The 14,667-nt window shown below is 35.6% G+C and overlaps 1 protein-coding gene, 1 long non-coding RNA gene and 1 pseudogene across 3 annotated transcripts; 1 reads left to right on the forward strand and 2 right to left on the reverse strand.

Moving 5' to 3' along the window:
• Nucleotides 1-4,940: 4,940 nt before the first annotated feature.
• LOC123896179 lies at nt 4,941-8,654 on the reverse strand (annotated as a pseudogene).
• Nucleotides 8,655-9,470: 816 nt separating this feature from the next.
• On the reverse strand, nt 9,471-10,520 carry LOC123896189 (F-box/kelch-repeat protein At3g23880-like). Its single transcript, XM_045946612.1, has 3 exons — nt 10,480-10,520; nt 10,361-10,425; nt 9,471-10,306 (listed from the first exon to the last, which is right to left on the reverse strand). The coding sequence occupies exons 1-3, from the start codon at nt 10,518-10,520 to the stop codon at nt 9,723-9,725; spliced, it is 690 nt and encodes a 229-aa protein (XP_045802568.1). The 3' UTR covers nt 9,471-9,722.
• Nucleotides 10,521-10,554: 34 nt separating this feature from the next.
• LOC123902542 lies at nt 10,555-14,261 on the forward strand. 2 transcript variants are annotated; one of them, XR_006807646.1, is made up of 6 exons: nt 10,555-10,885; nt 10,999-11,402; nt 11,508-11,584; nt 12,041-12,317; nt 13,300-13,407; nt 13,973-14,261. It is a non-coding gene; the product is annotated as an uncharacterized LOC123902542 (long non-coding RNA). The 2 variants fall into 2 exon arrangements; XR_006807645.1 differs by lacking the exon at nt 10,555-10,885 and having other exon boundaries at nt 10,910-11,402.
• Nucleotides 14,262-14,667: the final 406 nt, after the last annotated feature.

Genomic DNA, 14,667 nt, shown 5'->3' on the forward strand with positions numbered 1-14,667 from the left:
CTCCTCTGCTCGGCATTGCTGACTTTCAGATCCTCGAGCACCTTATTCGTCTTCTCCAGCTCCTCAGCGGTAAGACGGGCCTCCTCCATATTCTTGAAATAATTTTCCTGCTTGCTCCTAAGGTCGAGCAGATCATTTTCCAGCAAAGCAATCTCAGCCTCCAGCTTCCTGTTTTTAGCGGCCAGCTTTTCCACCTCATGAGTTGGCCCCCCTTCATTTAACACCAAGGCTGTCTCCGCCAGCCGGATGACAGCAGCTACATCTTCATTGAGCTGGTTCTGTCGGGCAGATGAAGAAGCGCCCAGGAGATAAGCCTTCTCAGACGCAGGCACCTGGAGGGGATTCTTATCAAAGAACTTCCGATTGCTCAAACACGCGGGGAGGACAAAGCCACCTTCCCCCTCCGACAGGTCGACGATAGGCGTCATCTGTTCCTCCCTCTGCCTCTTAACACGACCTCCCGGGGTTCCCGCTGAGCTTCCCACCGGCGAAGATTGGCTGATGCTCCCCGAAGCAGTTTGTTCAGAAACCAACAAATTAGGCTTGGACCTCTTCACCTTTTTCTTTGATTTCTCTCCCCTCTGCTCAGCAGCTATCCTCATCAACTCGGAAGCAAGATCAGCCATTCTACCTGCAAAGTTAGAAACGTGGTCAGAAATACGGGGAGAAATTCAAAACATCAAAAATGCTGAATATAAAAAACGGGCAGGAACTAAAATAGTTACCCAACAAAGTGTCCTCGGCAGAGACAGTCTTGCACGACAATAATAATTTGGTATTAACATAACGAGGTTCGATCCTCGGTTTACCGTACTTATCTAAAGCAACCTCCCCCAAACTAGTTACAACCTTACACGGCTTAAAGCCATCCACGTAGGCCTTAAGCTTCTCAAAGCCTGCCATCTCCGCCGGGGTCAGGTCCTCGACAGCCGTCAGATACTCATCGGTTCACAGTAAAAAATGTTCTGACGACCAAGACAGCGGAAAACGAAGGCCCCACTCCGTTACCGGCTCCCCTCCTTCGTCCAACTGAGGAGACCCATCCTCGAGGAGTACAGGCCTGTCCATATATAAGGAGTTCAAAGCAAACTCCGTCACCGGCTTGACCACGTAGTATCTCTCCTTGAAACCCCGAGCAGACTCCACGAACATCTTAAATATTTTGCTCGACTGATGCTTCAAGGAAATCCAACCCTGCCGGTCCCCGACTTTCTGTCGTTGGATTTGGAAGATGTAGAAAAATAAGGAAACGGTGGCTTCCACCTCCAGATACCGACAAAGGATCTGGTATGCCCGGATGAACGCCAATGAATTTGGATGCAGTTGGGAGGGAGCCACCTTTAACCGGCCAAAAATCTCAGCCTCCAGGTTGTTGAAGGGCAGCCGGTATCCCATCTCTTTGAACGCCATCTCGTACATAGTAAATCCACCTTCATTGTACGACGAACAAATCCGCTCCCCTTCCGTGGGTGCGTGAACCTCTCAGTTGACCGCGCCAACCTCCTCGACGATAGTAAAAAGCCGGGGATCCTGGGCAGTAATCGTCGAAGCAATGCCCCGAGGCTCGGGCGCAACCCAGGCCAGCTCTGGATCTGTTGTGGTGTCGACCAGCTTATGTTTCGACGTTGCTTGGCTCCCCGTCGCCTCCTCTGTATCTGACATTTTGAATACCTGAAAAGCAGCGAAAACTAAGTGAATTCGACGACTATCAAATCCACCCTTTCACCGCAGATCAAGTGAAAGGGCGTAGGATAGGGTGAGGACGCTGTCCCCGACCAAAAGCCCTTATCAAAATGGCAAACAAAAACAAAACAGAGGAAACGAGGAGAACCATTTAACAAAGCCTAAAAACGGGGAGAAGATCCCCGACACAAGCTCAAAACGTTGCTCGACGCTTAGAAGCAAACTTAGTTTTGCATAAAAACCTAAAGTTAAAAACGGGGAGAAGCTCCCCGACACAGAGTTTCTACAAACTCATTTATCTACAGAAATTTCCCAGCGAAATAACGGGGAGAAGCTCCCCGACACAGAGTTTTTACAAACTCAACGAAAAAAAAAACGGGGAAAAGGTCCCCGACATTCATACAATTCATGAAGACACTTAAAATATTCGCAAGGGCGAAAACGGGGAGAAGCTCCCCGACATAAGGTTCAAGTAACCTAGCTTTTTGCTACAATAAACGGGGAGAAATAGCGAACCAATTCTCCCCGACAAGATAGTAATTGTTAACGGGGAGAGGAAACAACATTCTCCTCCCCGACGAAAAACGCATAAAATTCCCAGAAATCTATGAACATTCTTCGCGGAACCCAGAAGATTCATCACCTTCATCATATGTTCGTCATCATTTCCCAGAAATTCATCAAAGTTCATCAAAGTTCGTTGTTTTTTCCAGAAAACGGAAAAAATATGGGCAAAACCCAGAATCACGAAAACATTACAACACTCAGAAATAGCGTTTGATAGTGAAAATACCACCACCAAACACTAATACCTCACTAAAAAACGGTGTTCTAAACCACTAACAAATAAGGTTCGACCCAAAACCAAAATGGGTACAAACTAAACACTCAAAAACCCAAGGAGATCTAAAGACATAAGCAACGAAGCACAAAAAGAAAAAAGAGAGCAGAGAAATGGACTAAGAACGTTACGTTACCTCTGTATCTCGAAGATAAAAGGAAGAAAAGAGATTCACAATCTGTTGAAACTTGAAGGATCCTTTGAACCAGAAGCAGCATCAGCAAAATGCAAGAAATATCAACACACAAAGTCTGAAACTTTGAAAGTGGCTTTCCCCCACTCTATTTATAAACGCTTCACATCTTTGCACCTCCATCATGAGGCAATGCATTCTAACACATGACCACCGTTGATCGATATCCAATGGCCATGATTAAGAACCATCAAATGGCCAAAATTTGATCTCAAGAGAAATCAAAAGACGCGACGATCCAACGGCTAGAAAGCCCCCTCGTAAAACGAGGCAACTGCTGCATATTCCCAATGTCATCATTACTCTTTCCACTAGCACACACACGTGTCAAGATCAGACAAAACGTCTGTCTTTTCACATCCCATCGAACAGACCACGCGTCTCTCGAGGGGCTCATCGTTATCACCAACGTAATTATCTCCTCGACACCGCGATCAGGCGAAAATCACGGGCAATTGAAGCAATCTTCATAAATAAACATGCCCGCAAAAATAGGCAGCATCGACAAGATGCAATTAACACAACACTTCCTCGACAGTCTGTCGAGGAACGTAAAAGTGAATGACTTCCAAAAACAAAATCTCTTCCCCGTAAATTCCTCCTCGAACATCGTGGCATGCGATACGAGCAAAGGGAAACTTCCTCCTTGGAAAATCCTCCTCGTCATACCACCGAGGAATTTACGAGCAACGTACAAGCGCGCTCCTCGCGTAAACGAGCAACAATCATAATCCATGAATTATGAACTCCTCCTAGGATTGCCGGGGAAAACATCTCCTCGACATGCGGGCCTGAATCTTAAGTCATTACTCCTACGCCTAGGAGCAACGACTTGGGGGGCTCCTGTTCTGGACTGGGCCAAGGGCTGGCCCAATCACTTCTGCCCGACATTTGGGGCACAGCCCAATAAGGGGAGACTTCCCCGACACGTCAGCCAATGACGTGCCCTGCTCGACATTGTGGGTAATCAGCACGTTAAACACGTGCTCGTATATCCATGCATGTTGATCCATTCCATCGTAGCTTAACAGCTAAGCAGCACATTTAGCACGTGCTCCTTTATCCAGCCACAGCTGTCACGGAGCCTATCCCTTACCCGCGAATAGCGGAACGGCTCCAACCAAGATAGAGGCAAATAACGGCCTTCCCCTACGATACGGGGACTATCTTGGCAGTTGAGTCTATTGGGCCGGTTATCCCGGCCCAATAGACCAACCTTTGGCCCAGCGCTGGGGGCACTATATAAGCTCTCCTAGACAGGAGAGCCAGGTATTCTGATTCATTCTCACTATACTTTCTCTCTCTTCTATTGTATCTCTCTTGTTCTCTTTGCTGACTTAGGCATCGGAGCACCTGCAGGTACAAACCCCCCCTTCGGTGTGGAAGCTTGCTCAACGGACCGGCCTCAACCTTTCTGATCATCAGGTTAGATCATGTATGAACACAAAAGATGTTACCACAATTGACAGTCATATTAATTTACAACTCTTTAGTTCATAAATACAGGTTCGACCTCGAACAAGCACGCCAATTTTTGAGTGCTTTTCCACATCGACTACACATCACTATTGATTATACAATTGGACTTAAGTGGTTAATGAGCTTCTCATGTGATGGATAGTTCATGAGAACCCGAGTTCGATTCCACGTAGGAACAATTATTGGTCAGACTTTCCTTACCTTGCACAGCCAAATTCTGAATTGCCGAGCCCCACTCCAAGGAATCAGAACATTAATACAATATATATATAGTGAACCTGTACTTGAAATCCAATTTCATGTTTCACAATACTATTACTAATCCTTCAAATTACCCAACAATAAAATTCAACTCTAAAATCTACCCCATGTAAATTAACTTTGCTACTGTGAAGGGAAGCCAGAAAAACATATATATGCATTATGCAGTAAGAATACCAATCAAAAAAACAATCACATTTTACACAATATTGCATCCACTTTCAACAGGGAAGAATGCATATATATCAAAAAGAAGATTTATTTGTGCTCCACTCAGTTATTGAATAATCAAATTCCTATATCATGATCTTATTAGTATCTATCCATTAGAACTTGATTATAAACAAACATTAAAAAATATCTGAAGCTGCAAATTTTATTCACTATTAATTAACAATGGTCCATGAAATCACCAACACTAAAAAAAAAACATAAAAGTATTGTTTGAAGCTCATACTAATGACATCGCTCATCATCTAAATCCTAATGGTATAACCAAGGTGGTATCAAACTTTCAACATAGACTTTTGATTGTACCCAACTCAAATCTTCAATCTTGGAACTCGTTATAGTTTCATTTTTGCAATCATAAATTACCCACTTCAATTTATCAAGCTCTTTATTATTAAAGACGAACAACACATCGTTGTTGTCCTCAGAAAATATACAGTATATCTAATCTAATCTATATAAGAAAGTTAGTTGTTCTGAATAAGTCCAAACTACTCTTACTTAAGCTGCTGCCATGTGTCCCAAATAAGGGTAATTGGTATCCCAAAATTTGATAACTGAACTAAAAGTACACACCATTTATAATGGAACCAAGCCATATGAGCCATTTTCTTAGTTTGTGAGTGAAAAAGTCTTTTATCAAACCAGTTTTTACATTGTAACTAAGTCACTTGAGCCATTTTCACTTTTTGAGTGAAAATTCAGTTTGGGGAACAAAGCCATCTAAGCCATGTGAAGAAGTCACATGTGAAGAAGTTTATTTTTCAAACTATTTTGGGTTCCTAATGTCTCAAATCAAATTTGAAATATCTCTTATTCAAATTTCTACTTTCCCTCTCAAACTCATATATAAATTTTAACAATCGTATACGGGATAAATTATCACCGATAAAAAATTCAAACTAAATATCATTTGTGAGAAAAGTTATAACTAATAAAAATTTCAAAAAAAAAAAACTAATTGACACGAGATAAATTTTAACTGATATATAAATTTTACTATCGTCTACGAGATAAATTATCACTAATCAAAAATTCAAAATACTTATCATATGTGACACAAGTTATTACTAATAAAAATTTTAAAAAAATATATATATACTGGATAAGTTCTAACTAATATAAATTTCAAACTAACTATGATATATGGGGCAATTCTAATTGATAAAAATTTTAAAATAATTATCAAATGTGAGAAAGTTTTAACCGGCCAATTACAATTTTTATAAAAAAAAAAAAAACTATTTGATACAGGATAAGTTCCGACTTATATAAATTTCAAATTAACTATCATATACGAAATAATTTCTAACTGATAAAAATTTCAAAATGATTATCAAATGTGAGGCAAGTTCTAACTAATAACAATTTTTTAAAAAGAAAAACTATCGTATACACGGGATAAGTTCTAACCGATATAATTTTTTTAAAAAAAAAAACTATCTTATACGGATAAGTTTCTATTATTTTTTTCACTTTTTCTTAATTAACACAATTTATTATTTTGTTTTTACATATTTAAACATACTATTAATTTTTAATTTATTGAAAACTTGTTTATTTCTTTGGGATTTTCCCCTCTTTTTACCCAAATTTTTTTTATTTAACATTCATGCTACTTTAAATATCAAAATTTATTTAAATCTATACCTGGATAAGTTATAACAGAAAAAATTTCCAAATAACTATCATATACAGGACAAATCAGCACCGATAAAAATAGAAAAAAAATTACAATATGTGAGACAAGTTCTAACTAATGAAATTTTCAAAAAAACTATTTCACACTGGATAAGTTATAATTGACATAAATTTTAACTATCATATACGTGATAAACTATCACTGGAAAAAAATATCAAAATAATGATCATGTATGAGACAAATTCTACACGTCAAATACTACACTGTAGATATCGGGCGGACGATAAATACTACACTGTAAATATCGAGCAAGAATTACACGTCAAATATTGTACTTAAAGCGAGAAGTGCTAGCAACACACTCTTTAGCAAACACACTCCAACACACTCTCTTTTATTGGTTAAAATTCACATGGGTCCCATAAAAAAATGTGGACCCATATAACTTTTATGGGACCCATATAAATTTTAATCAATAGAAGAAAGTGTGTTAGAGTGTGTTTGTTAAAGAGTGTGTTGCTAGCATTATTCGTACTTAAATCAGTGCGCTATGGTTTTAAGTTCATTCTAATATGGTGCTATGACCATTCTAATATGGTACTAAAACCATTCTTATATAATACTTGAACCATTCTTGAATCAAAGGAATATTAATAATGATACTATAACTATGATCATTCTTAATTTGAAGGAACTAGTGATATTATGATAACTTCTCAAAACAAATTAATACTAAACTGGTATTAGTATCATACAATACAAAGAATAGACTTTGGGCTTGTTTGTTATAGATTTTTTGAAAATAGATTCTTACATTGTTAAATAATTTTGTGTAAATTTTTTTTACAAAGAAGCTTTTTATGAAAGCTTCAAATGAAAATTTGGTTTGAATAGTTATTCTTAAAATGTTATTTTAGGTCATTTTATTGAAACTTTTTTTGGATATCAAAATTTAAAAAAATTATTTAATTTTGAAGCTATTTCAAATAGATTTTCATAAAAATCAGTGTTTATGTTATATGATGTCAAAATTAGTGTTTAAATTTAAAAAAAAAATGAATATAAACAAACTTGTAATATTTTGAAAAACGATTTTAGAAAATATATTTTCAAAAATACAAAGAAAAAATCTATTTTCTTAAATCTAAAACAAACTAGCCCTTTATTCTTTTAAAATTAACGTGGGGTTGTTTTTCATTACGGTTATTTCTTAAGAGACTTACTAGTATTTTATATCAAGAGAGTATAACATGTGCTTCTAATACAAACTTATTTCCTATAAAAATGGAGATCATGCTGATGACTCAAAAATCAGTGAGGTGGTCGTGTAAATACTACTCTTTCTATTATTATTTTTATACTCAAAATACACACTGATATATAATACATACTACTATGTTCTATTATCGGATGTGGAACTTTAAAATTTTATTTTAAATTCACACCAGTGCTCTTTGTTCCAACAAAAAGTAACCAAAGTAAGGAAGATGAATCAATTTAATCCAAGAATCTCTGTTACCGTAATCCTTCATAAGCCAAACATCAGGAGAAGGGTAACCAATTTCTCGAGAAAATATCCACAAACGATTCGTCATCACACCCAATGTCAAAATATCAAAATTTCCATAATAGGTAGGGATATTTCTTGATAAGATTACTTCAAGTTATTAAATCCATTTGAATTATAGTATGTCAACCAATTAACCGTGCCACACTCACAAATAAGGAACCTTAGAAGGGAAGTCCTCCTGAATCCTTTTCCAAGTGTCAATGCCCAAAGTATATGAACTTGACTTTTGCAATCTTTGTATTATTGCACATGATAACACAAAACAGCAATAATTATCAATAAAAGGATCATAGCCAAAAGCATATATAATTGAAGATTTTTTTGGTGGAACTTCTAAAGAGGGTAATTCCTTTACTTTTCTAAGACAAGGGTTATAGAGCAAGTTTATTGACAGCAATGAGACCCTCACGATAATATGGACAAAAAATAATTGGAGAGTAATCGAGTCGTGTGCCTTTAGAGGTTAAAATAGAGTGAAGTGGAATAGAGTCAAGTGGATAAGAGATTATAGCTAACTCTTTTAAGAGGTCCCAACCGGTTGTGATGAGGTGGTGGCGTTTGGTTGACATGCGAAGGTGTTTTTGGCGAATTTGAGAGAGATCCTTTTAAGATAAGAGAATCCATGACTTGCATACGCAACACAATTGTAGGAGGAACTTAAGAGGGAGTCTACACAAGATTTCTACTATGAGTCTATGACATCAAAAGGAAGATAGGTAAACGACGGTGGCGTGTGTAATGAATCACCGTCGAGTCATAAGTGAATGAGAAGAAACCGTGCTAGTGGTAGGTAGGTACTCTGATTTTAGTGGCGGGTGGGTTACGAGGTTTGTTTCGTGAACATTGGATATATTTAAATTCTATCCGGGTTTTTTTTTAAATAAAACATACTAGGTAATAATAGCTTTTTATGGTGTATTGGGTTGGAATTACATGAGATTTTAAAAGACTTTTTTATGACAAATTTTTTTTGAGGTTATTCAATCAAGACTTTTACAAAAGTTAAATAAATCTTGTGGTATTCAATTAAGAAATTGGATATATTTAAATTCCATCCGTGTTTTTTTTTTTAAAATAAAATAAAACATACTACATAATAATAGCTTTTTATGGTGTATTAGGTTGGAATTTCATGGGATTTTAATACACTTTTTTATGACAAAATTTTTTCGAGGTATTCAATCAAGACTTTTACAAAATTTAAATAAATCTTGTGGTATTCAATTAAGCGACAAACAAAATTTTTTTTCAAGGCAATAAAATCTGTTGGTATTCAATTGAGATTTGTTACTACTTTTAAAATATCTATTGGTATTCAAAAGTCTACCGATTCTTTATTGATTCTTTTAAAAAAAATTAAAAGGATTTATTGATTCTTTTAAAATTTTCCAAATATACAAAAGTTTCCTAATATATAAAGTATTATGAAATCTTTTTATCAAAAAAAAAAAAATTATTAAATCTTGATTGTAAAAAGTCTTTTGAAAAAAATCTCTCAAAATTCATTCAAATCATGTGTTAAAATTCTTGATTGTAAAAAAGTTTTAAAAATCTCATAAGAAACAAAGATTATATTCTGTTGGCATAATAACATCGAAATCCTAATTTCGATCTTACAAAATCAAACTGCACACCATCAAAGCAAGATTCAAGATAAATAACCCAAACTAAAAAGAAACAACGATCCAAACATAAAATAAAAGACACAATGATCCATGAATTCGCCAACACTAAAAAGAAACATAAAATAAAATAACAAATAAACATAGAAGGATGGATTGAATCTCATACTAGTTAGTCACATAGCACATCATCTAAATTCTTATGGTGATATCAAACTTTCAACATAGACGTTTGATTCTACCCAACTCAAATCTTCAATCTTGGAACTCACTGGAGTTTTATTTTTGCAATCATAAACAACCCACTTCAATTTATCAAGCTCTGTAAAGACAAGCAACACTTGGTTGTTGTCCTCGGAAATATCCAGTATCTTGGTAAAAAAGTAAGCAGAACCACCAGGGTGAGAAAAGTAACCAGAATCACCAATGTGAGGAACACTAATCAATTTAACCCAAGAATCTTTATTAACGTAGTATTCCTTCATAAGCCAAACATCAATAAAAGATTCAACACTTTCTTGAGAAAATATGCACAAGCAATCCCTCATCACATCCAAGGTCAAAGTATTAAAATTTACATTATCACCTGGCAGTGGTATTTCTTGATAAGATTCACTTCCCAAATGAAGAGAAACAATGCCAGTAAAATTCTTTGAATTATCGTCGTATGTCAACCAATTAACCGTGCCACTCACGAATATTCCCCGTCTCCGTCTGCCATGAGGAGTCTTAGAAGAAGGGAAGTCCTTAATCTTTTTCCAAGAGTCGGTGCCCAAAGTATAAACTTTAACTTCACTACTTTTGCAGACTATTTGGTCATTCTCTGGCACAAAATAACTTAAAACAGCAATAACCTTGTAATTATCAATGAAAGGATCATAGCCAAAAGCATATTGACAATCACTACAAGAAAATTGTCACTTTGCGACACTTGCATTGCGACCATTTGACTAGAACCGTTGCAATGTGCTTAATTTTGAATTTTTGCAACGGTGCATGCGACGGTTTTGTCAACCGTTGTAATGTTTTGGCTTAATTTGGGAATTCTGCGACAGTTAAGTGAACCGTTGCAATGTTTTGGCTTTTGTAACAAAGAAAAAAAAAACACGATTTATCAAACCCTTCATTCTCTCTCTTCACTCACGAAAATCTATACTCTCTCTCTATATTCACTCTCACAACTCACAAGCCTTCATTCTCAAAACCCTAATCGAATCCCTCTCACTCTCACGGAAATCATTCTTGAACCCTAATCTGTAAGCTTATTCTCGAATCCCTCTCACTCTCATGAAGCCTCAAGAACCCTAATCTGTAAGAAGAAGAAGAAGCATGCTTTGTTCCCGTGAGAAGAAGAAACATAAAGGTATTCATCGAAATTTTCACAGATTCTTCATTTGTATTTCGATTTTCATCTTTTCTATCGTTTTTCTATCCTCTCATTTTCGATTTTCAACTTTTTCCTTTCGAAGTAAACAGGGTATATGGAGAGATCGAATAGTATGGAGAAAGTGAAACGAAGCTTAGATTGTAATGGTTCTAGGGTGTGATTTTTATTTTTGAAAAGTTTTGATTTTTTTGAGGTTTTGGATGTGTACACTGCGAAATTTTTATTTTTTGTTATCTGGGTTGTTGCATGTGTTGGAAAAGATAGGATTTTGTTTGTTAACTTAATTTGTTTTATAGATTGTGTACTTGTGTGTTGGAATAGAGATTTTTGTATGTTAATTTTGTTTGTTTTTCTTTGTTTTATGGATTATGGATTTGAGGTGCATGTGGATAATGATGATGGGAAGCTTGAAGAAAGTGGAGTTGATAGAAGCAGTTCTGCTTTGTTTTCACCTAAGCAGATTTCCAACCCAGTTTTGTACAAACTTGTTCAGGTATATATCTCGTTACTCATTGATTTAGTGTGTCAATGTAATTTAGATTTGAATCACTGCCATTAATTAGATATATAGTTACTACAAAATTCAAACTCTTTACAGAGGTAAAAAGGCATGTGGTTTCTTTTTTGAATGAGGCAAAGGAAAGACAAGGATTAGATATGCGAGTTTCTTCTCTGGTATGTCATATGCTCATGCTTTCATACAAGTTTAAAATTTAAATAAGCAAATGCAGTATTGGTATGCGTAATTTCACACCTAATAGGTTAATGGCACTGATTTTGCAACTTGTACCCACTGATTTTGTAATCTTATTTTAGGATCTCAAACTACTTTTAACTTTCATACCTTAGGTAGGAGGTTGTTATGCATTTTTTACTCATGAGAGTGCTTATTTGTTGTTTTTCTGTTATATAACATTATCCTTTTGTGCTTAATTTTGTTGAGTTATTTTTAATCATGATTTTGATTAGTTTTAATGGTTGCACCTGTCTGACTTGGCTGTAACTTATGACATGTACTTGGCTGTTTTTAATGGTTGCAACTTATGACATGTACTTGCCTGTTTTTAGCTTATTTTCAGTTTGACTTATGAAAACAACTTATAGCTTATATGAAATCTGTCCTATTTTTAGTATGGCTGGCTTGCTGAGGGTTCATTGTCTATTGGGTGATTATCATATTGGTCTTAAGTGCTTGCAACCTATTGATATTAGTCAGCCAGGTGTTTACACCATTGTCATTGATATTGGTCAGCCAGTTTGAGAGTAAACCTAACATGAGCGCAATCGCTTGGTAGGAGGTGGTCAAAAATCTTCGGTCGTCATCCTCTCTAAAAGATTTATTCTCTTCCTTCAAGTTCAATGGAATGTTAAAGTTCAAGTCTGATAGGTTGTTCTTAGAAGTTCAGAGGTAATGACTCCACTTTAAGGCACACATTGCTTGTTATGTCCTTTGGTTCTAGATTAAACTTTTCATGCTATTTTGCTAGTTGAAATTTCATCTGTGTTGTATGATCTGAATGTGATGGCTTATAAGTGTTATAACATTTAGTTACTTTAGCTAGGCTTAAGTGTTATAACATTTAATTACATAATTTCGGCATTACAATGGGCTAGTATTTCAGCATTACCACTCTATGTGTGCACAAACACATAATTTTTTAAGCTTAAAGTTGAATTCTATTACATCTGAAACTGAATTTTCAAGTGTAAGTGTTGTATAAGTTCAATGAATATCTTATGTAAGTGTAAGTGTTGTAAGTGATCAGCATACTGTCATTTAACTCGGTCTGTGAATATACACCCAATTAACGCAACAATCTTCTCTCCCACCTCCATACTCGCGTTGATTTTCATGGCCTGCGCATACTCCCTTACTGCCTTCTGAATATGCAGAATCGGTCTCATTGGTCTCACAAAAGCCTCCTCATGTAATTCCTTGTTTTTCCAAGTCCACAAACAGTGGCATGTAGTAGCCCAAAAATTGCACCATCCTTCTTTATCATACCATTTAACATTATTATTGACATTGAACTCAATCCAACCATCTAAGTCTCCCATAAAAAATATGCCTCTGGATGCAACAGGGAGCACTTTCATCCACAATTCCTTTGCTACCGGACAATCTCTCAATGCATGTAATATTGTTTCTTCGATATCCCTACAATACAATCACATTGCATGACACAATCCTATTACACTTTTGAGAGCATTTGTGAGCAGCCCGTTATGTTTCATTCTCTACACAAAGCATCATTCCATGCCTTAATAGCACACCCATCTCCAACAATCCAGTAACTATGCTCTATGACACCCATCATTCCAAGCCATGTGTAGTAAATTGTTGATGAATTTATTCTCTATGACAATTAAACCTTTTCTCCAATGTGCAGGCTAAAGAATATGCATACTGGAGTTAAGAACTTGGATGGTTCTTTGTGAAATCCTACTGGTTTTTTCAAGTATGCCCTTTACTTTCCAAGCATGGTTTGACCATAGAGGTAAAAATCTCTCCTCTTATATCTCCTATTATGTTCAGTTCATAATCATTTCGATTTATATTTGATTGAATAGATTCTGGTATGACACACTACCGTGCTTACAAAAAAAATTTGCAATTTGAAAAGAGGTATGGGAGTTAATTGATTGCAGCTTGTCTCTACCATTTAGGTTAGCTTTATAATCATGTCTTAGGCCTGGGAGTTGTTTTGATGGAGCTTAATTTTGTTGCCCTTATTTGTTGTCTTTTGTGGGTTGCTATAACTCTGGGGTTGTTAATGATTGAGTCACTTTGGCATTGTAATCATGTGTTTGTATGATTTGAAGTGTTGTATTGTAACTCTTTGGTATACCTTATCTCTCTCTTTCATTAATAAATTATTCCTTGGCTTTTAAAAAAGATTCTGTTCTGTTATGAGTTCATTTATTTGATCTGCTTAGAAAAGTGATGCGTTATGTTATGTATGAAAATACCATTATCTTGTGGAATTATGCCATGGACTAAGTCAATTTGTACAACTCATTTCACTTTTTTAAGTATCCTAATATATACTTATGTTTTTTCAGGTAACCGAATAAGAAGAGTCAAGCGATGATAGGCGTTTCTGAGTCTAGTTAACACTAATTAAGGATTATGAAGCAACATCACATACTAGGGATATTTAGATACTTTTTGAACTTATTTTGACGTAATGTTATGTTTAGCCACTCTACTAATATATTTATGTTTTAATTTTTGAATGTTTGAACTACATTAGTTTCTTTCGTTTGGAACTTCAAGTACTTGAATTAAATTTTTGATGTATGGATTTTGTCATTATTGAATGAATTATATAAATGAGATTAAGTTATTTATATTTATTTATTTGTGCATTTTAATTTCTTTAATCATGTACGGATATTGGTATCAAAATCAATAAAGAATGTTTTAAATTAATATTTTTTTTTTAAAAAAAAGAAGTTTGCGACGGTTTTGTAACCGTTGCAACATTTGCTATTAAATTTAGTTTTATGTGGGGAAAAACATAGCGACGGTTTAAAATTGTAGTAACAACGGTTTTCAAAACTGTCGCAAAGTTCTCTTGCGACACACAAATCAGCAACGGTTTGCCAACCGTCGCAAATGTACAATTGCAACAGTTTCAACCGTTGCAAACTGCAATTTTAACCGTCGCAAAGTACTTATTTTCTTGTAGTGAATATGTTAAAAAATGTGGAAAATCAAGATAGGGTAATTCCTTCACTTTTCTGAGGCAAGGGTT

Source organism: Trifolium pratense, linkage group LG1, assembly GCF_020283565.1.
Source record: "Trifolium pratense cultivar HEN17-A07 linkage group LG1, ARS_RC_1.1, whole genome shotgun sequence".
Taxonomy (NCBI): domain Eukaryota; kingdom Viridiplantae; phylum Streptophyta; class Magnoliopsida; order Fabales; family Fabaceae; genus Trifolium; species Trifolium pratense.

Coding starts and splice junctions, on each gene's coding strand:
- LOC123896189 (XM_045946612.1), bottom strand. CDS start 10,520: ATGCACCGTTGCAAAAATTCAAAATTAAGCACATTGCAACG. Junction 10,426..10,479: donor AAATTAAGCACATTGCAACG/GTTCTAGTCAAA, acceptor ATTTTCTTGTAG/TGATTGTCAATATGCTTTTG. Junction 10,307..10,360: donor CAAGGTTATTGCTGTTTTAA/GTTATTTTGTGC, acceptor GTGAAGTTAAAG/TTTATACTTTGGGCACCGAC.